At 38.7% G+C, this 27,140-nt stretch overlaps 1 protein-coding gene across 1 annotated transcript in view; it reads left to right on the forward strand.

The window, feature by feature from the left end:
• The window catches only part of LOC139715377 (dachshund homolog 1-like), a 112,537-nt gene extending 86,101 nt beyond the window's left edge, over window positions 1-26,436 (forward strand). Inside the window, exons 4-11 of the mRNA XM_071626950.1 lie at window positions 1,704-1,980; window positions 4,085-4,120; window positions 4,888-5,018; window positions 5,474-5,576; window positions 14,963-15,046; window positions 15,562-15,813; window positions 18,545-18,619; window positions 24,599-26,436. Of these exons, the coding sequence (XP_071483051.1) occupies window positions 1,704-1,980; window positions 4,085-4,120; window positions 4,888-5,018; window positions 5,474-5,576; window positions 14,963-15,046; window positions 15,562-15,813; window positions 18,545-18,619; window positions 24,599-24,654 (1,014 nt within the window). The 3' untranslated portion in view covers window positions 24,655-26,436. The remainder of the gene's footprint in view (window positions 1-1,703; window positions 1,981-4,084; window positions 4,121-4,887; window positions 5,019-5,473; window positions 5,577-14,962; window positions 15,047-15,561; window positions 15,814-18,544; window positions 18,620-24,598) is intronic.
• Window positions 26,437-27,140: the final 704 nt, after the last annotated feature.

The following is a 27,140-nucleotide window of genomic DNA, read 5'->3' on the forward strand; positions in this document are numbered from 1 at the left end:
TGTTCATTCTCGCAGGAGTATGTCCAGTCATTCAAAGACATCCAGTGCCATTGTCTGGAAGGAGTACATCCCAGTTATACCACATCAAATGTATCTGGCACAAGCAGCAATGCTGCAATTGTCATATAGTAGATTACCTCATGAATGTTCAAATCATTGTCGCAAATTACTTCACCAGTATGGATGTAATTCCAATTGTGTGGACATCAGGATTCAGTGTACTATGTAAGAATGTCCAGTTATTTAGAGTGACTATAAAATTGTTTTTGATGGCTTATGGAAGCCCCTGTGTAGTAAAACGGAGAAGCAAGAAAAATCGGATGATTTTCACCCTGTAGTACCAGCAAATTGACTTCAAAAATCTAATCTCTGCGTGACATAAAGTGTCGGTGAATTTGTCAATTTTAATAGTTGTCCAGACATGATGCAAATGCAATGTCTTGGTGAAAGGTCAAGTGTCATGTACAAAATTAAAGGAAGATACAGAAAGATGGTATGATTTAACCCTAAAAAGACTGGGCTATTTTGGTAGCTCGAAAGACTGGGGGGGGGGCCTAAAGGGCCCCCCCTTAAGATCTCGGCCGTGGATCGCGCGATCGCCGCGGAAATTTGCACAATGGTAGTGTGCGATGTAATCTACAAGATCATATATTTAAATTTTATAAAATAGTCTTCTTTTATTTTATTTTGATTAATTATGCTAATTTATGCGAGAAATCAGACTCTTTGATCTAAATCAGTAAATAAAGCTCCAAAAGTGCTCATTTTTGGTCAAATTATTCTTTGTGGCATTCTTAGCAAATGTACTTGAAAAAAAATTCAGTATCAAAATTAATTTCTTATTTATTCTATTGTTTTATGAATTTCTTATGTATTTCCTTGTTTTTTCGACCTTTTTGTTTTTGTTGTTTTTTTAACAAAATTTGTGGCAGACACTTTTTGAAGCATAATACTCCTAAAACAAATTAATTTCAGCCATTGAGAGTAAAAATAAGCATATTTATATGAACCATGTGAAAAAAATCAATTTGCATTGACTTTGTACACAAAATCACATTTTTGAGCCATTTTCGGCCTCACGTGCATGTACAAAAAGTTATGTAACTTCAGAACCGTACCCCCGGGCGTCACAAATTTGGTGTCAAAATGTGCGGGAAACTCGAAAGAAAAAAGTCATAGAGCATCGCCGCGAGAGCATTGCATGTTGCAGAGTAATCGCGCGAAATGTCGAGGGGGGGGCCTTTTAGGCCCCCCCCCCCCCAGTCTTTTTAGGGTTAAAGTTTGTGTGTCCCATATTCAATGCTGAAAATTAGATTCCTTTCATAAGCTGGCAAATCGTAGAGGTAGGTAATTCAGACCTTTCCTCCAAATGATAAAACTGGATACTTCTTTACAATGGAGGGGGAAACAAGACCCAAGATTTCCAGCAAATTTATTCGGACCCCCCCCCCCCCCCCCAAAAAAAAAGTGCCAACCATTATTCTCGGTACAAAATGGGATTATATTCTTGAGTGCTGTGGGGTTAGTTATTCATTTCGTTTGAGGTGTATTATTGTAAGATGTCATACACAATGTTTAGGTACATTTCTTCTTCAACCATGAATTTTTTTTTGACATTTGCAAAAGGAATGTATATATGCGACCTTTGAGTGATTCTTTGAACCACAACGTTTGACTCTTTCATTTGACATGTCTGTTCACAGTCGAGTCAGCCCAGTTCTCACAGCCATGCCTCGGCCGACATCGACGACCAGGAGGAAGGGCTGGAGAACGGGGAGATCTCGCCACGCTCCTCTGACGGCCACAGTCCCGGCATTGGCGGCTCGCAGGGGGCGCTGTCCCCAAAGAGCACCGGCTCGTCCGCCATGAATGAGGACGAGGATGAGAAGGAGAGCGACCGCATCCACGAGGAGGCCATGGCTGCCATGGAGCACAGCCTAGGTACACGAGATTTGATTCGCCAACATCTTCACGCAATGAGCAAGTATTCCGGTTGGACTTCCCACACATACCCCACCTCCTTTTCACTCCCCCAACTCCATCCTCCCCTCTTCCCTCCCCCCCCCCCCCAAAAAAAAAAGAAAAAGAAAAGAAACCACCCAACCTCATCCCCACTGTAGAGGGATACTGTCAGATCACGTCTACACAAGAAGCCAGAGCTGCAGAAAAAGATATATATGGACTATGCTTCCATGATTTTTTTAAAGTCACTGTTTCCATGGTAACAATTCTATTTTTAGTCAGGATTGAGATGGTGACTCCTGAAAATTTGTGGTTGCCAGTCAGGTAATTTTGTCTCCGTGATATTTATACACACATCTTTTTTCGGCACACTCTTTTTATAAGATACGCAAGTCGTCACCATTATTAGAGCTGTTCAGAATTTGGCTAAGTCATCAGATGGGCATTATTTGCTTGTTTGTTTTCTAAATCAAGGTGTAAATCAGAAATGGGGTCGGGTTGACAGTGACAAAAAGAAGATACCCATGTGGGAGAGATTTTTTTTTAAAGTGTATTCTTTATAGCCCACATCCGTTTCACCAGGAGAGTAACCCCTCCTCCTATTTCATAGTTTAGAATCGATGAAATGGTGTGCCATGGTACGGCTACATCATTCCGACAGCACGGAGTGAATAAACCAAGAAGTTTCTCGCTAGCGAGAGCCGTTACCAGGAGGGAAATTTTCGCTCAAATTGAAGCCCATACCAAACTCAGCAGACGATCATGCATATATATGTGTGTGTCCATTGAAAACACTGAACCTCGTTTGGAAATTTATAACCTCTCACTTCAGGCACAGGGCAACTAATTTGAGTCCACTGTTGTCGGCAAATGAGGCTTGTGACATGGTCATGTGAGGTCTTTTTCTCCCCTTTTTTACCAACTCTCCCACTTACTTATTTTTGATGAGAACCACTTCAGATGAGAATTCAATAGATCCAAATGCAGCGTCAATAGCAGCTGGCTGATGCATTGTGGGAAGGATATATGAATAAGTATCCCCTAAAATGGGTGTCGCTTTGCAGAATTCTGTTGTGCAAAGACATAACCAATCAGATAGGCAAGATTGGGCAACTGTCGTAAAGAAAATTATTCTGAACCGCAAACCATGTTGTTTCATTTTTTTTTCTTTTTATTTCTTAGTGCCAAGGTTTTGAAGGCAGGAACTCCCCAATGCTTGGGGCAACTCTGGCTCTGTGTGACTGCTGACCATCCCTCTAAAGTGTCTATTTATTCCATGTAATCTGTAATTCTGCCTTTGCAGAGAGGTGATAACTTCAGGTTGTATTCTATGGTGCATTTGCTTTATTTGTGAGATAGAATGAGTTGTTTTCATTTTTTTTTTTCAAAATAGATATCAAGTGGAAAAGAAAAACAGTTGCTGGAATTTTGTATGGACTTTCTTTCACTCGTTCATCCCTTCATTTCCACAATGTACACAAATTCTTCATGTAAGGAGTTTTGATTTCCAGTAACTGATGAACTGATGTTATGAGAAGCTACACTTTTAATTGAACACCACACTGCGATGGGGGTAGTGTCATATTCAAATAATGAAACTATTGCTATGATTCCTGTCTATAATTGAACCAGACATGCCAAGCTCAAGCATGCATTCCAACTCGAAGTTCCAATTTTGCTTTCTTTTTTTTTTCTGATTTAAACTTGACAACTTGATCCAGTATCATCCACGAGAGGGAGGGTGGGGTGAGAAGGAAGTGGATTTTGTTGTTGTTGTTGTTGTTGCTGTTGTATTTGTAGGATGAACATAATCCTGTGAATCTTCATTAGTGTTATATTGAACTTCCTCTGTTAGTGCTTTGTAATGCTAGAGTGCACTAAGGATTAGCATTTCATCATCATGGACATTGCGTTGAAATTAGATGAAGGAGAAAGCATTCAGTGGATGACGACAGTAATGCATTCGAATAAGTTTTATTTATTTATTTTTTTCAAAGTAAGTCACTTTTAAACTAGAGTTTCCGTCAAGAGACAGCATATTCTTTGCATCATTTTAAGACCATTAAGTTTGCATGGTTTTTTTTCAAACTCTCGTCCTATTGTTTCTTCACTCTTTCAACAGCTGCAACCAGGGAGGAAAGCAAAAACTCTGGCTTGAGTAAGATTTATTTCCAAATTTTAATTTTCATCTCTGCTTCCTTCTACCATAACACTTAACAACATATTTTTCTATAGGCAAGGAGTATGAGAATATGATTTGAGGTCCATGGTTCTTTTTTTTCTTCAATTTGCATGTCTTTTAGCTTCATTAACATCAAGAAAAAATATTATAGCATTTGCAAGCATTTGAATAACATCTCTCTAAATGATTTTTGTTGATGTGAAACTCTAGCTGTTGCATTTTGCAGAATTGCTAGAATCATTGTAGAGATATTCTACTATTTTCACCAGTGCTTACCTACAATCAACTCTAACAGAAATAACAGAAAATGTGTAATTGATACTGAGCTCACCATAATGTTTTCTCTCTTTTTTTTTGGCATGGCAATAGGTAGTCTTGTTCATATCAACACTTGTGAAAAATATTTACAAAGATTGTTACAGACATGCAGTGGGCTGTGAGATATAAATGTCACAGTTTGCATACTAGAAATGCTTGATTTTTGAGGAATTTAAAATCAGTCTTCAAGGTTTTGAAGCATTGTGTGAGCCCATGTGTGCTAGTGATGTTTATAGTATAAAGAATATGTGTGGATGATCTTGATCAGAAGTTGTGTAGGTTTCAAATTATTATTTTTGTTATGGGGGGGGGGAGGAAAATTGCAATGCAATCTACTCTTGTGGCTGGCTTTGAGGAATGCTTACTAAATGAGAAAAAAGATTTAATGGTGAGTACATCGTCCTTTCCCTTTTTGTCCACTTCAGATGGCTCCCTGACCGAAGGTGTGTCCCACCCCAGGCCGGACGATTATGAACAGCTCCACGGCAACAGTACCAGCCAGTCAGCGGTCACCCTGCAGGGACTGACCGCCAGCGACATGCTGACCCACCAAATGGTAAGCAGGAATGAATGTATGTCCGGTGCAGTTGGGGGAGAGGGAGAGTAGATTGGTCAGGAAGGGGGGAAAGAGTGTAAGAAGGTGAGATAAAGAATGGGGTTATGGAGGTTAAAAGATGGATTGATATCATTATACGGTATTTTGGACTGTCAGTACAGGTAGAAAGTTAATATTGGTATTCATGAAATCTACTTTGCATGGCTTCACTTTTGTCCCATTTATGAGGTTCACGTAGCTCAACACCTTGTACATTCACTAGTCACTATGATATGTGCTCAGTATCGAGAAGACAAAACAAAGACAATACAGATGATGTGGTAGTCATAATGACATGTTATACATCATTCCTGGAGGGACCCAAGGATGTTAGAGGAAGCCATAGACCCTTGTGACTTCCATCCCCTCTAGGCTTCAAACCAATGACATCTCCTCTTTTCTCTTTGCTACAGCAGGGTCCATCCTCCATGGAGACACTGCTCACCAACATCCAAGGGCTCCTCAAGGTCGCCTCAGACAACGCCCGTCAGAGGGACAAGCAGATCAACCTAGAGAAAGGTAAGCTCCCATTTCATCCTCCTCCTCCTCCCAATGTGTGCGTGACACTTGTGGGATCTGTTCCCAAGGTCACTAGGGTGAATGCAAAATGATTTGTTGTGCCAGCTCTAGCAAGGTTAATTTCACAAGTTGGGTTTCCATAGGTCTATCTCTTGTTTCCACAACTCATGGTGAAAGATGATGAAGTTACAAATGTTGTCAGATTAGATAAGTTCAAACACACATTGAAATCCGCACACACAAAAAAGTTCCCTCGTTCACATCTTTTACCCCCTGCCATATACCTAGGAATAGTAAATTCCTTGTTTCCCCTGCTCAACAACTTTTTAATACGCCTCTTCCAAGAATGGTTATTTTTTTTTTCATTGATAGCGTACCAGAATATGACAGATACCCAATGTCACATGATTTCCCAGATCATGTGATCTCTCCACCTCGCGTGATGTCATCACTGTCAGTTTGTATCAGGTCTCGTATTCTGCTGAGCTCAGCTCATGATATTCATGCGTGATGCTTCTAAATTTTGTCTTGAATACTGTAGTGGCCTCCCCTCTTCCTCCCTCTGAAATTGCCTATGTAGTTTTTGCTTTTCTGTTTGGAATGATGTCATAATTGTTACTGGCACAGTAATCATCACTTGTAGCATTGCTGGGAAAAACAGACACTGAAAGAAAATGAGCTTTTTGTTTCCTTTTTGTGCTAAATTTCGCGGTCGACCAAAAATTGGGAGTAGAAAACAAAACGCTGAGGCACAAGTCACTGCCATTCAAGAAAATATGGTGGGCTAGTCACATGTGATTTCATACAGCAAGTAATGTTAGTAGTTGAGTTCCCATCGACCAGCTGCACAGCCACTGGCCGCTGACCCAGTCTCCTTGTAACCTTTGACCTCTCTCTGCCAAGCGCGACTGTGGGCAGAAGATTTTGACATGTGCAATTGTGATAGGAAGTCGGAAGAAAGCAATTGACACTGACAAAAAAAAGAGAAGCTTTGGAGCAAGGTAAAAAGATATTGCAGTCAAGCTAAGTGTATTATTTCCTGTCCATGCGTGACAATAGGGTCGTGAGCAGAACGGTTTAACCAGCGGTCGTGGTTTCTTTGCCACAATTAGATACATACACCATGTTTTGCGTGCATCCTGTTGTGACAATACTAAAATGAAATGAAATACCTGCCACCAGGCCTACTAAATAGCTCGATTCCCATTGATTCCAACTCACGTGATACGAGTTCATTATTACATGTCACTTGAATTCATGGCGTATTGTCTTTGCCGGAACGAGGGGTTGTCTTTATTCAGTTTCTGTTCAGTTCAGTATTTATTTTTGCATTCCACTTTCAATGCAATATAGTAAAATGTAACAAAGTGTCGGCATGATTAAATGAATTACTTACATGCACCAATTATGTAGTACAATCACAGGAGAAATGTGTACATTAAAGACATAAAGCAGTGTCAAATTGTAGGTACACTAGCAGAGAAACACTTTGAATAAAGTTTAAAAAAAAAACCTGTCCAATTGGAAAGGTGTGGGACCATCTTCATGAGCACAGCTTGTTTAGGTAAAGGGCCCCAGATGAACGTACAACATTAGGTAAACTATCATTTAATTGACTGTAATATTTTATCATTCTGGGGGACACTATAATTTATTTTTTAAGGAAGAATGAAAAACAGTGTATTTGTTTTCTTTATGCAGTTTGTTAAATCACAGACATGTTTCAGTTCCTCAATAATTTTGTGGGTGGCCTAGATGTAATTAATCTCTTGTTGGAAATGTTTTTACTCTGTAAAGTCCTTAGAGCTGTCCAATAAAGTAGTGATAGAGTTACCAAAGTAATTTTTTCTAATCAAGGATGTCACGGGGGAGGGGAAAAATGTTTTTTGTAGAAACAGGAAGATTTTCTTAATCAAGACCTAAAATTGGCAAAGTGGCAAAATTCTGGTCAAGAGAAAACGAGGTTTATTGTCCCCGCCGAACGAGTTCGAGCAGGGGACTATGAAACGGGCTCCGTACGTGTGTGTGTCCGTGTGTCCGTCCGTCCGTGTGTCCGTGTGTCCGTGTGTGCGTCCGTGTGTGATCAAAATCTTCAATTTGCTACTTCTCTGTCATTTATGAGCCAATTTTGATTCTGTTTGCTTTATATGATAGCACTACATGGGAGCTTTGAAATTCTACACAGAATTTCAGTCGTGACCTTTGACCTTGACCTTTGACCTATATTGTACATTTTGCTACAAAATGCTACTCCTTCGCCATTTCTAACCCGATTTCGATTCCGTTTGCTTTATGTGATGGCACTAGGTGAGGGCTTCAAAACTTCTACACAGAATTTTGACCTTTGACTTCTTTGACCTTTGACCTTGATTTTTTGACCTATATTGTACATTTTGCTACAAAATGCTACTCCTTCGCCATTTCTAACCCGATTTCGATTCCGTTTGCTTTATGTGATGGCACTAGGTGAGGGCTTCAAAACTTCTACACAGAATTTTGACCTTTGACTTCTTTGACCTTTGACCTTGATTTTTGACCTATATTGTACATTTTGCTACGAAATGCTACTCCTTCGCCATTTTTAACCCGATTTCGATTCCGTTTGCTTTATATGATGGCACTAGTTGAGGGCTTCAAAACTTCTACACAGAATTTTGACCTTTGACTTCTTTGACCTTTGACCTTGATTTTTGACCTATATTGTGCATTTTGCTACAGAATGCTACTCCTTCGCCATTTCTAACCCGATTTCGATTCCGTTTGCTTTATGTGATGGCACTAGGTGAGGGCTTCAAAACTTCTACACAGAATTTTGACCTTTGTCTTCTTTGACCTTTGACCTTGATTTTTGACCTATATTGTACATTGGCTACAAAATGCTACTCCTTCGCCATTTCTAACCCAATTTCGATTCCATTTGCTTTATGTGATGGCACTAGGTGAGGGCTTCAAAACTTCTACACAGAATTTTGACCTTTGACTTCTTTGACCTTTGACCTTGATTTTTTACCTATATTGCACATTTTGTTACAAAATGCTACTTCCGGCGGGGACATATGTTACGCACCGCGTAATTTCTACTTTTCCTTGTTATTTCTAGACCAGTAAGGTCACCCCTTAACTGTGTAGGAAGATGGTTTATGGTGGTATAGATATGAACAGTTTTCAAAAGAAGAAAGACATCCAAAATTTACTGAAATGTTTGCGAATTCGTAACAGTGAATGAAGTTATCAAGCAGCGGGCGGGGGGAAACTCGGCTTCAAGAAGCCAACAAACCGTACCAAGCACTTTTCATCGCACAGAAAGGTCAGGGCTCATTCGGCTTAGACGAGAAGTGAAGAGTGGCTCTGTGACATACGACCATGGGGGAGCAAAGTTTTTGTGCTCAATGTCATTGTATCTTTCCTCTCACATCTCTTGCATCTCTTTTTATCCTTCTCTCATTCTATCACTCTCTATCTAACCTTCTGTCTATCTTTTCCTAGTTCATATTCCTTCTCTTGTCCTCTCCCCCATAAAGGGATAGATCAGAATTGGTTGAAGTGAGAATTGAGTTGTTTACCTTCTCAGAGATACTTAGACACCACTCTATGAAATATTAAAGAGCACTCAAGTCTAAGTTTATTTGAGGAGAATCAGTTTAAGAATGACTGAGATATGCAGAAACAAAGTAAAACAAAGCAATTGTAATAACAGGTGGGATTAATAAAAGGTGGATCCCACCTTTTATTAGGATTGCTTTGTTTTTGGATATCTCAGCCATTTCAAAACAAATTTTCTTCAGATAAACTCTGAATTCCTCTTAGAAAGAATTATATTCTCTATCATTTTTTTAAGAGGTCTCTCATTATCTCACACTAAAAAGTTGGAAACCTGAAGCCCCATCTAAACCATAAATATGCCATCCCTTTAAACCATTTTCCATGTCTTTTTGATCTTTTTTTTTTAAATCTCAAATGTCAGTATGCATATTTAGTCCTTTCCAACATATGACGATGACAAACGGTGGTGACAAGACGGTACCACAGAGAAAAACAATATCCACTGTGGGCAAAGAACCAATTATGCTTTCACACAATGCACTTGATGTTTCAATAATTTGTACGACTAAACATTCCGTGCATGTGGGGGGGGGGGGGGGGCATTGTTTCTTCCTCTTTTTATATGGCAAGAGAGCCTTCTCAGCATCCGCTCTTGTTCTCTGGAACTCCTTACTAACAGAAATAAGGAAAAGACCTACATTTGCATTATTGAAGACTGTTCTTAAGTGTAGATGGTAGAAGAATATTTAACTGTTACTCTAAATACTGTTAAGAAAGTTATGTCATTACTTTCTTAACTTTTAGAAATTAATTATGTTAATGTTAATATCTGAATCTCACTACATGTACAAATGTTTGTAAAGCACATGGACAATATCTTGATAATTATTATGTGTTATATAAATCACAATTATCATACTTTTATTTGACTGGATTCTAATTCAGTATTCCCCACCTGCTTGTCTATTAGATATATCTGCTACTTTAAAGGTAGGGAATCCCATTTGCACGCCTTAAATGAAGAGTTTTATAAATACTATGGTATGTTGAAGAGAATATCATTTTAGAAACTGCCATAAAGTATTGAAAGTGGAAGGTAACATTTAGTACATTTTTTTGACGGTTAGATTTTGAATTGAATTGTTTTCGGGGCTCACCGTAAATTCCAGTACATTACTAGGCTACCTTTGCAGACCCATGTACTGCATGTGTGTCCATCATGTATATTTTGTGAAGAAAGTTCATCAACACTTACAAACATTTCTATATACATTCTTACCACACACTCTATATGTTATTACATCAGCTCTTGTACTTTTAGATTTGTGTTTATAGATCACAAATACAGAAGAATGCAACAAAAAGGCTTAAGTGTGGCTGACACACAGAACTACTGAATAGTTGAGTTTTGTGCATTATTCAAATTTTAGATAACTGTTGACTTCCAAATTTCTAAGCAGTGGCCTAAGCAAGTCCCCTGAGGTTCATATTTAATGTTTTGCTGCATTTTGGGAGGTCTGTAAAAGGTAACCCCTACCTTTAATTTGCAGGCATACAGTGATGAACATGATGGTAACTGATGAGTGCTAGTTGTAAATACAGTGCATAATATTGCTTCAATAAAAGTAATATGCATTCATTTCCTCAACTTTGTGGTATCGTAACTGTGTCTTTTGCATTCGAATACTCCGGAAATGCACTGTTCATTCAATATTCTCCTTGCTGCAGTTATCATATTCACTGGGTGCCATTACAACTAAGAAAAAATAAAATGAAATACAAGGGTGTGAAGAGATTGTGGTTTGACTATAACTGGGTGTATAAATTTTTGGTTTGCATTGTGCCGTGAGCAGCTATTACAGGAGTAGATATCATTGTTGTGGTAATGATAGTTTTGGTTCCAGTTGCAAATCAACTTTTGATTATTGTATATGTAAATATATTCATGTATATAATTATACACACATAATTGTATGAAGTGTTTGTGTGAGTGTGTGTGTGGTGTGTGTGTGTGTGTGTGTGTGTGTGTGTGTGTGTGTGTGTGTGTGTGTGAAATAGTGTCTTTGGTTTGCAACACAAGTAGAAGATGATTTATATCTGTCATTTGGTGATTGTTCTCAAAGCATCAACAGGAACCAAAAGTTTATGAAAGCATTACCAATACATGCTTGCCTAAGCTAAAGAGGAGTACCTGCTACATAGAGAGTACACCAACTTCTGCTCTGGCTGTATATTCATGTTTGAATGCAGAAGAGTAAAACATTCATTGGAAAATTGTATGCTTTTCAAAGTCTTCTTGAGCTAAATAACTACTTGATAATTTATTAAACCTAATTACACCACATGGAATAATTCTCCAACTTGAATTTGAGTAGCAATTTCAGCAAATAAATAATTCAAATGGTATCCTTTACACTTCTGTGGACGAAAATGGCTAGTCAAAAGGTAGTTTGTGTAGCAGTGAGTGTAAATAGAAAATGCATAGCAAATTGTGATGTGAATACTCTGCTTTGAATGTGGTGACTCTTCATTCAGTTGTCAAATGTCATTTTGCTACTTCAAGATGGTGAAATATGAACAATAAATGGGCATATTTGATAGTGATACTACTACTACTACTACGAATGATATTAACTTAAATTGCATCAAATTCACTCTGTAGATGGCTCAAGGTGCATAAATACAGAGCAAGATTAAGAAATAAATATTAGAGTTTTTAAATGTTTCTTGAGGGAGTCGCATGCCAGTCAAGACACCAGTCATTAGGAACCTACAAAAAGAAAGGGTTAGCTTTGAACCAGTCTTGTGGAGTTTGACTACATTATCAAAATGATGTCTGTTGTGGGTGAAAAGCGGCAGTCATGTGCATGCCATTAATGAAAAACCAACAACAACAGAAGATAATTGATGAAGCACTGAATGTCATGAAAGATAATTGTGTCTGCCATAATGCCCTGAGAAAAGGAGCTAATACAATTTTCTAAATGCCCTATCAAAACAAGGTCAATAAATCACTTCGATTGTGTGTCTGCTACAAGTGCTTTTTTCCGAGGGAAACTGCACCAGCCATTTATTCCAGAATTTAATTGTAATGCAGCCATCACTTTCCCACCGTTGCTAGCATGCAAAAGTAGAGGCCTGTGGTCAAAGTGAAAGCTGGTTGGGCATTGTTTTCCCAACTGTTAGTGTTTCTTACGTGCGCCCCAGTTGTCATCCAGTGATTGCTACTTCCTATCCCTTCAAATAACAACCCTGTCATAATAGTACTCCTGCTCGTTTGAATCTTGGCTTGCAGATTTGTCTCTCTACATTCACCCCCCCCCCCCCACCACCCCCGACCAATTATGAACTGCAATTAATATCACAAGATGTGATTGTTCGAGTGTACTTTCTTTTAGCATCTCAAATGTGCGGAGTTGTGATGATGAAAGTTTTGAAATGTAATTGGTCCATTGAAATACGAGTTGTCAATAGTATCAGGAGTTTTGTTTCTCCCTTTGTTTGGAAAAATGTAAAACCACATAAATGACTCGCCAGATCTCGGTGGTAGGAATTGGTCGGTGCGAAACGAGGTATACTTTTTTTTTTTTTTTTTTTTTTTTGCTACTTCTCAGTTGGCAAGATTTCTGAAATCCTTTTTATGGTGCCAGCAATATGCAAATAAAACAAAAATGTTACAGTTTGTGTCTGCTCCCCGTTCAAGTTCCAAGGTTGACAAAGGAAAAGAAGAGTAAAACAAACAAACAGAAGCAAACAGTGATGGCAGATTTCTGAAAATCAGATTTATGATACATATATAAGTTTTAGTATTTTCAGCAGTCCCCCTTTTTTTTAATTCTTCTTTTTCTGACATGAATTCTATCAAAGGTTTTATCCTTCTTATCAAATAACAATAATAGAGTTGAAGTAATGAAGCAGTGATTAAACTTAGAGCTGCTAAATTACCGACTAAGGTGAACAGTTTTACCAAATATGTGTATTTTGAAACCACTTGGAGAATTTAGTGGGTATGAGAATTATTGCCTTATGTAGCTGGCTTAGTGATTGGAACTGATATCACTATAGTTTCTTGAAAACTTGTTCAAATGGCCAGCTCTGATAACAATGTCATTGTTTGTCCAAGTTTGCTGAAAACCTCTCACTGTTATGATTTTTCCTTGGTTTTACTAATTTGTTGTAAAGTTAATTTTAAAAGATACATTCACCCAAATACATGTGTGGATAGAGTGAATGTAGCAATATTAGTACAACACATTGTTGAAGGTTTGAGGAAAATCAGACAAGATAAAGAAGATTCAGCATATTTTCATTTTTCTACCACAGTAAAAAGAGCACTTAACTTGCCTCCTACAGAAGGCAGGGGGAATAATAGTACCCTTTTAAGATATGTCAGTAACAAGTTGGAAGGAATGCTTACTTTTCAAAAAAAGAATGAAATTTTGTGGAATTCTCTTCTAGTTTCTTTATATCATTCTATGCATGTGACACCGCAAACTATAGCAGTCTTCTCATCCAGTGGTGGTGGCACTGAAAAGAAAAAAAGCCAAAATCATAACTTGTGAGTGGATTATCCGATTTTCCTCGAACTTTCTTTGATATGTTCCACAAATCTTGCTGCATTCACTCAATCCACATGTATTAAGGTGAACTTGTCCATTAATGTGGAATTACCTCCCCCTCTTAATGGTCACAGCTATAGTGCTTCAGATGGTAAAATCTGCAGTATATTGCATCACATATCCTTGGTTAAATACAATGCACTCGCTATCTTGCCTTGGGATGCCTTACCTTTTTTTTTTTTTACACACTAACAAGGTTAGTGGTCTCCAAAAATGAAAATAATGATATCAACAACAAAAAAAAGAAAGAAAAGAGAAAAATGTCATCTTGTTTCTCACTCCACAGCCCTAAATCCCTTGATAAGGGAGGAGTCGAGAGAGCTGTAAAGTAAATAAAACCTTGCGTCTATCAATATGTATCTCTTGTGGTAAAGAAGAATCATTGCAGGATGTATATTCAGTCTCCGTTGTTGGGAAACGATGGCAAGAGTCGCAGGCAGCCAGCAATCAAAGATAAGCCCTTCAGGAAACTCATTCAGCTCTGTGTGACATAAAGTTTGCGGCAAAATAGATCAATGTCACTTGTTGTTCCTTGTACTCTGAGGGCCGTTCTCAGGCTATTGTTTGTGGTAGTCAGTGTGCGTTCACTCACAGTTTACTGTCATTAAGTGTTTTTTTTTATTTTCACAAATTTCATCCAGTGATATGCAGTAAGAATGATTGTCTTATTAGGCCATGCAAAAAAGAACAAAATTTCACTCTTCCTGCGACCCTAACATATCAATACGACTGAATATATTTAGCTTTATTGGTATCGTGTTTATATGTATTCATATATTATATACACACACACACCCAACACACACACACACACACACACACACACGCACACAGAAATATATGTATACTAGTATATGTGTATATGGAGATGAGTAGAGAGAGATAGGTATGATATGTGATATATGTTCATATAATTTCTGTCTGATGGTTTGCAGTTTGACGATGTTAACTGCTTGCCCAAATCACACAATGTTCATTTGTTTATCTTTGTTTTTCTCCCCCTTCCTTTCCTCCTCCTATCTCTGTCTCTGTCTGTCTGTCTGTCTGTCTGTCTGTCTATCTGTCTATCTGTCTATCTCTGTCTCTCTGACAAACACATATTCTATATTCTCTCCTTCAATCTGCCATCTTTCTCTGTGTCTCTCATTATTTTCTATGTCTCTACTTCTCCTGGTCTCCTATCCCATCCCCTGCTGCCGCTCCCCCCCCCCCCCCCCTCCACAGCCGAGCTCAAGCTTGAACTTCTGCGGGAGCGAGAGCTGAGGGAGTCCCTGGAGAAGCAGCTAGTGGCGGAGCAGAGGAGATTCGGTGAGTCCATCCCGCAACGTTGCCTGCCACATTGTTGTGTCCGACAAGGAGATCGAAGAGATTGCTGTTTTGAATAACCCAACTTCTCTGTTTTAAGTAACCCAAACACATGTTGTGGATATCTGAATAGATTTCCTTGTTCTCTGCAATATAAAAGAGATAAGAGAATCGCTTGTTCTACAACTCTAGGACAACACACATGGCACGGGGTTTTGAGGATAATTCAAAAACATGAGATCCAGTTCATAACTATATCCTCTTTTGTCAAGTTAGTTGATATAGACCGACGAGGTCTTGGATGGAAAAAAGTTATGCAGCTACACCAGAATTGTGAACAATTTTTTCAAAAGCTGCTCTCTATAATTGGACAGAAACAAGATGATCTAAAAATGTTGATTGCTTGCATGTAGGATTCTATCAATCAATTCTTTTTTAAACTGAGCAGAAATGAAGATTTATTGAAAGTTCGGTGCTTTTTTCTCACTTTACATCCCCCATCCTTCCCCCCTCCTCAGCTATCCTTATCCGTCGTCTGAAGAAGGAGAAGCGCAGCAGAAGACGACTGCAGGAGCAAGTGGAGTCATCCAGTCAGCAGCAGCAACAGCAGCAGCAGCAGCAGAAGGCCATGAAGGGATCCCTGTCAGACCAGGAGCCCAGCCGCAGCCCACCCATCCAGACCATCCAGCCCATCCAGGCCGCTCAGGACCCCTTGCGGGCCCTGAATGGAGGGGACCGCCGGCCCAGCTGCCAGGATGTGTACGAGAAAGGTGAGTGGGGCTGGAGGAATTTTGCAGAGGATGTGGCTTCGGTTGCATTTATAAGATTTTGCGTACAGAGAAACACGGTTTTAAAATGTGCTCTGAAAGAGATCATTCCGAGCACATTTTTGGCTCGCTCGGACTGTGCCATTGTGCATCTCATTATGCTCAGCTCGTCCCTTGGCAATTAGATTGATCAAACAGGGTGTGCACAACTATGACATCACATAAACAGTGTTTCAAATCACAGTTGCAGTTATAAGACTTTCAAAACCTTGTTTCCAGTGACACATGGTTTTGTATTGCACCTTCACAGTGCATTTCAAAACAACGTGTCAAACCTGAGTTTGTAATCAAGACTACCGTTTATAGCAAAATTCAAACTACAAAATACGGTTTCAAAATCATGTTTCTACCTCGAAAAAGTTTGCAAAAAACGCACCCAGACAGAGAAAAAAAAATAGAGAAAGAGAGAATGAGACAGCATGAGAGAGAAAGAGAATAAGAGAGAGGATGAGAGAAAATGAGAGAGCAGGAGAGAGAGAGGAGAGAGAGTGGGAGCAAGGGAGAGCAAGGGGATGCTTTTAAAGAGTCAGAAGGAGAATGACAGGGGAAACAAAAACTTAGGGAGGGCTGTGTTTGTGAAGCAATTTTAGCCCAAGGACTTCCTTGTACTCAAATTCTTGGGAAAAATGCATGACAATTCATTTCCTGCCGTGAAGACACGCGAATTAGAGAAAGTTATTCTGGAGAAAGTTGTTGTAAGTTATCGTCATGGCGATTGAATTTGCCGCGAGGAAACTCCTCCTTGATCTCACATACTGTATCAGTCCGGTATCACATATTTGCCAATCCAGTGCTGTTCCCTTCGTCATTTTTTTTTTCGTGTAAAAACAGAGCAAAAAGCCAACTCTGAAAAAGAAAATTCAATTCACGTCTTTCTCGATGGACAACCTCATTGGCCAGTGAGCAAGTGAATAGTGAAAGCTGTTGCTATTGACGACCGAGCTTCATAAAGCTTCCCAGTACAGAGGGCCTCCATCTCTAATCAATTATTACTGGAGCTTCACAATTTGTAGTTTCAAGCTTTGGTCACGATTTGTGGAGAAAGGCTTATCCGACAGTAGACAAAAAGAAACAAAAGACAGACAGACACAATGGCAAAGATAATAGTAAACACAACAGGTATACCAGTGAAATGATTGTTGTCGATAAGCTGTAAAAGCTCCTCTAAATGTATGAAGCGAGACTAATGATTAAAGGAACGAAACAGATAAACTTTATATGGGCTAGCGAGGAGAGAATAGAGTATCAAATTTGCTTGAAATATATCCCATTCTCCAAATAATTTGATGTGATCCTGTTTCATTTTAATAATCAGATATACTGACCAATTTTATATGCCACAAAGAGGAAGAAAAGAAAAAATTTCACTGCCAATGTAACTCATTTAAAACTTGGGAAAACAGATGCAATGATATTATGAGTTAAGTGTGGTTGTGGGGTGAGATTGTTAGCGAGAGAAAAAAAGGAATTATGAATGTGAATGAGACAAATGCTGAGTGTGTTTACATGTTTAGTCATGTAATAATGAGTGTGTAACCTTGAGCTAGCCGCTGGGAACGTAATCATTGCGTCAGCTGGCCAACTGCCAGAGATGTGGTGGGTGGGGGTCTGTATGCAGCTTGTAACACATCAGCCCATCAACTTCAGCAACAGGGTGGCCTAATTATGCAACGATACCCACACAAGATAGGCAGTTTGAATGGCTTTATTTGTCTACTTCCAAAGCTGGGCAGGAAAACTAACTGACATTTGTGAGCCCCAGTGAAGGGGAATTTTGAACAATTGTGAAGGTCGAACCTTAGTAGGCTACCCACCCCCAGTGTAGAACAAGAGCATAAAGTTTATGCGGACAAACATATCACATGTTCTGGATTTTCTTCAGTCAAAGCGTGATCCGCCTTTTACGCCAAAAATATCCAAGTGGCTTTATTTGTGTGCCGTGTTATTTTTCTCCTCAATTTGTGCCATCACAACACGCTGATGTAGTGATTGACTGCATGTGATGTCTTCTGACTCTCTTGCTAAGTTTGATAAGTGTCAATTTCACTAGTGGGTACAACAGTGGGAAGATTTTGCGTGACATCAATGTAATGTAATTTATGAAAACAAGATTAGCCATGTCTCAAATGCTGAGAATAAAAAATTACATGTGAGTTCATCTGTGGATAACATGAAATCCCCCCCCCCCCAAAAAAAAAAGAGAAGAAAACAACCGACACTCTTAACATTTACCCATGTTTTATTGTGACTCACAGTACACTCCATTCTGTATACGCCATATATTTCACAGGGGTTTTACCTTTATGAATGTCACGAGTCCGGTGCTAATCGCAAAAATAACAACTCTCTAAAATGTTGACTCTGACTCCCCGACATGAATGTAACGGGCATGCGTTCATTTCTCCATTCATTGTTGCACTCCATGATCGCGAATTTAACCACTTGCAAAATTTGTGGGAAGTCCTGATTCTCAAAAACATTGACTCCGGAAATATATGGCGTATACACTCTACTGTATTGTATTCTGTTGCAGAAAGTGGTCACTTCGGTGGCTCACGACTGCAAAAAAAAAAACAACAGCAACAACAAAAACAGCACCAGAGCATCATGGCATTGACATTCATTCATTCATTCACCCTGATTATTCTCTTTTATTTTTCTCCCCGCTGTGCAGACAACATGTCACCTGAGATGGAAGTGGATCGCAGCAGCAGCTCCTCCCGCAGTGAGGTCGTCAGCCGACTCCAAGGTATTAACGGAAGCACGCATCCTTGAACGGACAGGTGTGGCCCCTAAAATGACCCCGCCCCCATTAAATGTCACCACCTCTTATCATCTCCACCCCACCCCACCCCAATCCCTTTCTCCCCTCCCAACCCTCCCAACCCACCCGACACCCCCTTCCTCCCACCCCCCAGCAACACCAAGTAACAACTCGACAAAACAAAAGTAACCCCATAAACAATTGTCATTTCCACTCAAAACTAATTGTCATCCTCTGTTATCATCATGTGATTGTCTCAAAGCAAAGTCGTATTGTTTTTTTAGCAGTGACCTTTTTCTGTCCTTCTTTGTCCAGTTGCGTCGTTAGCACCCAAATTTCAGTCATTTTGAACTGCTTTCCTACACCTTCTTCTGTCTTTGTGGTAAGATCACATCTCCTTCCCAGAAATAGATACACGTGTAGTGAAAGAGAGGAAAATAGGAGAAACTAAAAAGAATGGGAATTTATTGTAAAAGGAAGGAAATTTATTGTAAAAGGAAATATCAAGGATATAGTTTTTCTCATTCTTAACCCTTGGCCTACTAGAACCCGGGGTCTGTTTCGTGAAATCATCACGTAAATCTCAGAATGGCCAAAGTCGCTCAAATGTACATGTAGCTGTGAGAGACTTTAAAATCCACTTCATGAAGTCTCTCATACTTGTGTCTTATCAAAAAACTCTCATAAGACTTTCATGAAATGAACCCCCTGTCTACTGCTGCTACTTACCATTCATTAGAGAGCATTTTAAATCCAATATGAACTTTCAGTCTGATATGGCTCAGAGTTAAAAGAGAAACTCCACTATATTTAGAATCATATTTTACCACAATGTAACTAGAGATATCGTGAAATGAAATTACTACAAATGCCAGGAAGCATACAAAAACAGTAAGCAAAAAACGGTAAACACTTCAGAACTTGCAAAGAGATCGGTCCATTTAGGATTAATCTTTCCATGTGGGCATGACATTTATATTTATATCAATATAAAAATCAATGAGAAATTAAGCGTTTTCCTCACAGAACATATTCGTATATAATCTTCCATTCTTTCCATCTTCCCCTTTTCACACTTCTTCTGTAAATTCTTATTTACCTTTTCTTATTTTTTTTTCCAATTCACTTTTTTTTTCCATGTGAATTGTGCCCATATCCTGAATAGATGCATGGTGATCTTGTGGAGTTGGCAGTGTATTTTAATCTTCATTTGAACAAAGTTTTATAGCATTATTCTGTTCCTGCATTTGAATAAGTCTAGTTTTGGAATGTTGATGGATGTTGACCTCTTATTGTTACCGTAATTGATTGACATTTCTTTACATGTAAGCTTTCCCACATGTTTTTTTTTTTTTTTGTTCCGTCACTTTTATCTATTACACTATGAATAGTGCATTTTTTAAATATTTATTGGGGTTTTTTTAAATTTAAGGAGAGAGCTTATTTTTCTGTCTTTTTTGTGAATGTTTTTTGTCTTTGTGTGTGTGTGATCATTTGTCGTGTACCATTCATGCTTGAACATTCGCTAACTGACTAAGTCATTCATAGCGGTCCCGTGCTCACTGTGTGGTCTCTACTTGTGCAGTTTACTGCACAATTGTGCAATTTCTCATCACCACAAAAAAAAAAAAAAAAAAAAAAAACAAAACAGAGACAAAAAATGATTCCCAGGGGCCCGCTTAGAATACTTCTGATCAACAGTGCTTTCATTTGTTTGTTCATTTAGTCCATTTCTGTAGTCTGCTCATCGTTGTGATTATTCATTTCCTTTCGTCCTCATATGACATGATTTTTCACTTTCACTTACAACGTCACCGACCACCAGAAGTCATTTTCACTTGTCCTTCCGTCTTGTCATTTCATTCCGCTTCAGCTGTCATTTCCTTTGTCATATTCTCAATCATCTCTTCCTTTTCACCATGGAACCTAACATCCCATCCAGCCCTGGTTATTCTTTTTTTTTTTTGTTCACCTGTCCTGGATGTTTGATACACTTTAAATTCTTTTATTTATTATGTAAGAGTAACGACGAAAATGATAACTTTTTTTTAATTTGTCAAGAGTTTTACATTACACCCAAGTACATTCATAGACCATTCTGAATGAAAGTGATTGTTGCAAACATTGTGCTAATTTATGAATTATGTATGTTTCAGTATATTCATGCATAAATCTGGGACAGTTAATCACAATCGATATGTGCTTATGACAATTTGAAAGTTGCTCGTAAGTTCCAATGAAATTAAGAGTTATCATTTTGGGGAAAACTGTGAATAGTGTTGGTTTTCAACTGGATGCGTTAGCAGTTTGTGGCTTCAAATTAAAGTATGTTGTTGATATTTTGTGGGAAAGTACAGTGAAGGAAGAGAGTTAAGCAAGAATATAAATAGAAAAGATAGCTAGTTGTAATTTTTAGATGTGTGTGATGACTGCATTGTACAGAGCTTGTCTAGAGGCTTTGAGAGAAAAGTACATTGTCCCTAAAAGAATGTTTGAACCATTTACATATTCAGATTTCTGTGTTCAGTGGTAGATGGCAATTTGCAGATGTTGGTGGCAACCTATATAAACTAGAATACTCATTATTGTTATTTTTTTTTTTTTGCTCAAATGAAGTGACCCTTTGTTTCATTAGAAGATTCAAATTTAACCAAAAAAAAAAGAAGAAGAAATTATCAAAGTAAGGATTGCAATTCTTCATGTGAAATGCTTCAATGTGTGTATACATCATAATCTTCTAGATTATTACTTCAGTATTCAATGGATTTCCTGCATTAGCTATCAAAAGCAAATGTGTGCATACTTCTATAGAAAAAAACAAATGGTTTAAACTTATGCTCTCTGCCTACTGTCAACTTACAATTGTATTTTTAAGTAGAAAATATCTTTATGTCCTGTCACGATTCAAAAGTTGGTACCACACAGAACCTACATGATAATGCTAAGTTGGCCACATGACTTCACACCCTACATGACTGTGAACTATTTTTACAAGATAGTGTTCAGTCTTTCAGGTTGGTTGACTGTGAAAACTTTTCAATATTACAGTGCTGGGTTGATGTGAATGGTGATGGTAGACAACATTTTTGTCGCCGGCATAGTTTGGAAAGGAGGTGAAGGCATGTGATGAAGCGTTACTATGGTAAACAATGCCTGCCAAATTCAGACTTGGTGTCTAATTGATTAAAAAATGAATGAATAAATATTGAGAAAGATGGTCTTTACCACTTCTTTGACTGGCTGACATGACAGTATGAACAAACAGTAATGGTTCATCATAGAAAGGAACCACAAAAATTCAATGCCTGCCCTTGATCACCTGAAAAAGGCTCCTTCGTGTTGGTGGATGTGTACATGTACTATGCAAGTGATCACGTTCCATAGCTCAGAATTAATTGGGCCTTATATAGAGCATCCATAAAACACTGGAGTGTGCTGAACTGATGGCTAATTAGCACACTCATCATTGCCGGGTACAATTACTCTTGATTGGCACACAAGAAAACATTCTTTCCACCGCCCCCACCCCCCTTCCACTTACGCTACAAATAATTCCAGCATCTGTCATTCAAGGTGCAAGGGATCTGTTCATATTGAGTCCTTAAATGATGTCGTTTAGAAGAGATGGGAATTGAGAAGTCATTTTATTGAAGAGCATCTACTTCAATCATGCCATCTTGTTCCTGACAGATGAAGTTTTAATCTTCCTTCGCCAACTCTGAATGGCAAAATTAGCGTGTTCTGCCTCATCAGTATCGAAATTGGGGTGTGCCTAATGAAGTATTTTGTGTAATAGTCGCAGTAATAATAGTAGATGATTGGTTGTAATCACTCCACAATGTACAAATGTTGGAGGTACGTGGCTCAGTGGAGTGGAGCAATTCATTTCGCATTTGGAGCCCTTGAAATATCATATGCCATCTTCTCACATAGATGGAATTGGCAGATCAAATTGTAATCTAATGTGAATAAATGGTTTGGCTAATGGGTTAGCCTATGACCATGTCTTCGGCATTCATTTTCTAATTAGTATTTGCCCAACGCTGGGGTGGAATTTGCATCAGCATTACATGTCGCAATGAGAATAACACCTACTTGATGGCAGCATGTGATATTAGATGTAAGTTGAAGAGTGGAATGCTATGAGACCAAATTGATCACTTGTAGTACTCATTGTATCACCAGAAACCAAAACAAAGAAGAGACATACAAAACAAGTGAATACAATTATTGAAGAACTTGTTTATTCGTAGGACAATTCATTGTTCAAGAGTGTCAAACAAGTGAATGTATTAACTGAAGAACATATATATTATTAGGACGATTCACTGTTCAAGAGTGTCACACAAGTGAATGCATTAATTGAAGAGCTTGTTAATTTGTAGGACAATCACTATTCAATCTAAAATAATGTATTGGCGCTCTGTATTTGCTTCTTAAACTACAATCATGATGGGTGGTTCATGATAATAATAATAATAATGATAATAATAGCTAGTTTTTATAAAGTGCATTTCACACTTGTTAAGTATCTCAATGCGCTTTACAGACGATTAGCACCCCGGTCACTGGATACATCATTTCTAACCAGCACAGACAGTGCTCACTCTCCACTCCCTGGGGAGTGTTCCAGCCAGTCGCAGCCATTTTACAGGCGCGCACATGCTGATCAACCAACATAAACTATCTCTTCATACCGGGTTCATGCATAACTTCGTACCCAATACAAAATGAAAATGTACACATCATCTTTATACAAATAACACCAAGTGGAAAACTTCACTGTCATAATAGTAGTATTAGTAATGATGAAAGCGGTTATTTTAAGAATGCGAGTAAGGATGAAAACAAGAATATCACTAATGATAAATAGGACAATATGGCTTTGAACAGGAAAAGGAAATGAACCAAGGATACCCACTTGTGTGGTATATATATATTAGCATGCCAATGATTTAAGTGGAGTGAGTGTTAAACTACAGTCAAGGAAAGTAATGTCTGCATGCTGGCAGCATTTAAGAGAAAAACAAGACAACAAGAATAACAAAAAGTAAAGAGAGCATTCAATCCTATATTTTCAATATTGGGATTGAACTGCAAATAGTGTTTATATCAGATAATAATTTGTACATGATTTTTCTTCATGCTAAATAGCATGTTATCATAGATCTATTGCAAGCTGTGTGGAGAAATATAGTGGTAGTATCCATTTTTTTAAGGGATGAAAACCAACATTTTATGTTTACCAATGAGCTACATGATTGAAATAGCTGCATCAGAATTTTCCTCAAATGCACATTGTTTGCTCCATATAATTAGACTTTCCAAAAAAAGAAAGAAAGAAAAAACATTGATAAGCTTTAAAAGTATTTTAAACACATTCATCAAGTAGGTATCACTTTCACTAAAGAGTTCTCCAATCTGAGAGGGCTCTTGATGAGTTGACCACTAGGTCGTTTCTGTCAGTGTGAGGGGCGCATTCATCTATTTCTTTGTTAGCATTAGTCACCAGTTACCTGACACAATGATAATAGTAATGAAAACAAATAACATTTGTATGAGTTACTGCCAAAAGGAAATGAGAGAAATACCCTGATGTTTGTATTGGGCAGTCAGTGTACATTGGCAGTGAAGGGAGTGTGGTGGAGTTGGCATCACACAACTTTATTTCGGGGGTGAATCAAAAGTCAGAGCCTGCACAATCTGTGTGCAGGACTCTGCACCACAGGTGTGTCCGCTATTTAGTAGCGATTTCTCCTATTTCTCCCTCTCTCTTCTCTCTCTCTGTCCCTCTCTTTCTCTCTCTTTCTCTCTCTGTCCCTCTCTTTCTCTCTCTTCTCTCTCTCTCTCTCTCTCTCTCTCTATCTATCTATCTGTCTGTCTGTCTATTTATCTATCTATCTTATGTGACAAATGAAAGTTGTTTACCTTTTTATTTATTCTCTTTTCTTTCAAACCATACAGATGCAAGATTATACTTCAAAAACTCACTTCTCTTCAACCCCGGACTAGCCACATAGACAACACTCAACCTGGCATTGTCATGGCAACCACCACACTCGGAGAAAAAAAACACAAAAGAAAACAAAACAAAACAAAAAATCATGCACAGGGCTATGCAGACACGTGCAGAGATCGATGGAGAAGTTGTGAATGCTCAGCGACTTCTCAAGTCTATCGACCTTTCATCACTCACGCGCATGCTGGAAGCGAGTCTCAAAACGCCGTCCCGTCTTTGCTTCTCTGATGGAAGACTTGTTGAATGGATTGGATACAATGGACAAGTTTTGAACTGAGCGAGGCTTGGACGAATTCAGATGCCTGTGTCAAGAAGGAGAACGCCCCCTACGGGTAGAAGGCGATGCACTCTTTTCGATTGTGACGTCAGTGTCACGACATAAAAAAAAAGGACACTTTCTGGAAATGGCTTTCTGTAATTGTGTTTGCGATATTCTTCTCTAACCTCCAAGGGTTCGATGACCTTGTCAGAGAGGAGCAATTGTTTATATTTTCCCTCGTGGCGCAAGAAGCTGCTTCGCTGAATCATTATAAATGTTTTAATGTGATGTAAATACTTTTATGTGAAGCTTGACCAAGTATAAAGCAACAACAACAACAAAAAAAGGTGTGCTGTTATTTCCCACCCTCCAGACAAGAAAGTAGAGGATTAATTTTCAGAATTGAAATCTGGATTGGACTATTGACATCAGATTCTGTAGTTGAGCTCTGTTTTGATACTCGGTGAGAATTCTATTTGTAAATGGATGTATATATGCACTGTTTTTAATGTTTGACACACAGAATTTTTTTTTCCACAAGTTTACAGACATTGGTCATGCACTGTACATACAGGCAAAAGAGTTTTGGCAGCATGTATGGAACTTTTGACACAGTCTGTTGAATCAGATCACAGGTGCGCCCTCGTCAGACAGCGAGAGTAATTTAGCCGATAAGATGTTGAAATTGTGCAGAAATGTAGATGCCTAAAACTTACCAACTAAGCTGAAATCACCGCACCGATAATGCCAGGTTTGTGCTACTGGCAGAATTTGCTTCTGTCTTTTTTTTTCTTTTTTTTTCTGGACATACCAAAGTTACCACGTGCAAGGATGGGTATGAGGGAGAACTCTATATATTTAACTTAAATAGGAGGAATAATTAGTGACAATGTAGATGTTATCTCAACTTTTCATTATTCCTCAATTAGATGGCGTTACAAAATGTTTCCATTCACTTGCTTGTATTTATTTACACCTGTAACGATACCACTATATCTCGTGTGCAAGCTGTAATCAGGAAGCCGTCTCTAGTCAAAATAGCATAACTATGGTGTCGTCAGTCGCCATTAGCATTTTTCATTGTGATGTCCACTCAGAATCTGTCATTATATGACGTGCTACATGTTATTGATATATTAACCCATGGCACATTGGTGTCATGGTGGGTTTTTGTTGTCCTGAAGCTGACGAAAAAGGTGCGTCAGAAGTACGTCGTCCTAGAAATTGGCTCACGTTTTTATGCACCAGCACTGCTCCATCATTTCCTTCATAATTGCCTGTAGTGATCATGGCCACACGCCTCAGACGAGCTCTGACGACTATAGGAAATCATGCCAAACCAATACTCAATAATCCACCGAAGCCACCTCCCTTCTACCAGTCACGTGACAATAAGCAAGGAGACCTCCTTCTTTGCCACTCTCATGGCATGTTTGTGCATTAACCATGAAATTGACCACTGGATCACCAGATACTTTGATTAATTCAGTGAACAGCCAGCAAAGTTTCAAAAGGGATAGGAGCAGGAGCCTGGAAGGTGGGAGGGGGGGGGGGGAGGTGGGGAGATGTTAAGAAAATTGAAAGGGTCACCAATGTTTTATTGATTAAGAACGTGACAAATTTCTGGGTGATTCGGCTGTGATGTGGATCCATCAAAGCCGGCAATACCCGCCTGATTTTTCCTCATTTCAGATACAGTCATGACTTGCCAGAACACTATGCAGATTCTTTTACTTTAAGAGGTACTCTGACGTGGGAAGTAGAGGTATGTTGTAATGCTTGCCGTTTTATGCACGAATAACTATCTCCAAAATGGAATGAAAAACAGCCCTTTCTCACACATTTACCTGCACCATTGTAGGGAGTTTGGAGTCGTGTTTCATCGTTGTTGTTTTTTCTCTCCGATAGTATTTTCTTATCCCCTTGGGTTGTCTCAAGCCCACAAATCTGTACACTATTACTGTGAATCATCAAATTGGCAACAGGCAGGGATCAGGTTTGGACACTGTTTGAATTGATCGGCCAACCTGTGCTGTGAAAGTAATGAGAGGTTTCAGTCATCTTTCTTTTTTCAAGCTCTCAATCCCTCTCTTTTTCTCACTTTATATTGCATTCCCCCTCTCACTGCTGTGCAGGAGAATGCATAATCATATCGCCGGATGACTTATCATATTCTGGCGATCATGTATTTTTAGCCCAGATGGGACTTGTTCCAGCTGTTCTCAAGC

Source organism: Diadema antillarum, unplaced genomic scaffold (genome assembly GCF_040938485.1).
Source record: "Diadema antillarum isolate AM-2024a unplaced genomic scaffold, OU_Dant_1.0 scf00000047, whole genome shotgun sequence".
Classification (NCBI taxonomy): Eukaryota; Metazoa; Echinodermata; class Echinoidea; order Diadematoida; family Diadematidae; genus Diadema; species Diadema antillarum.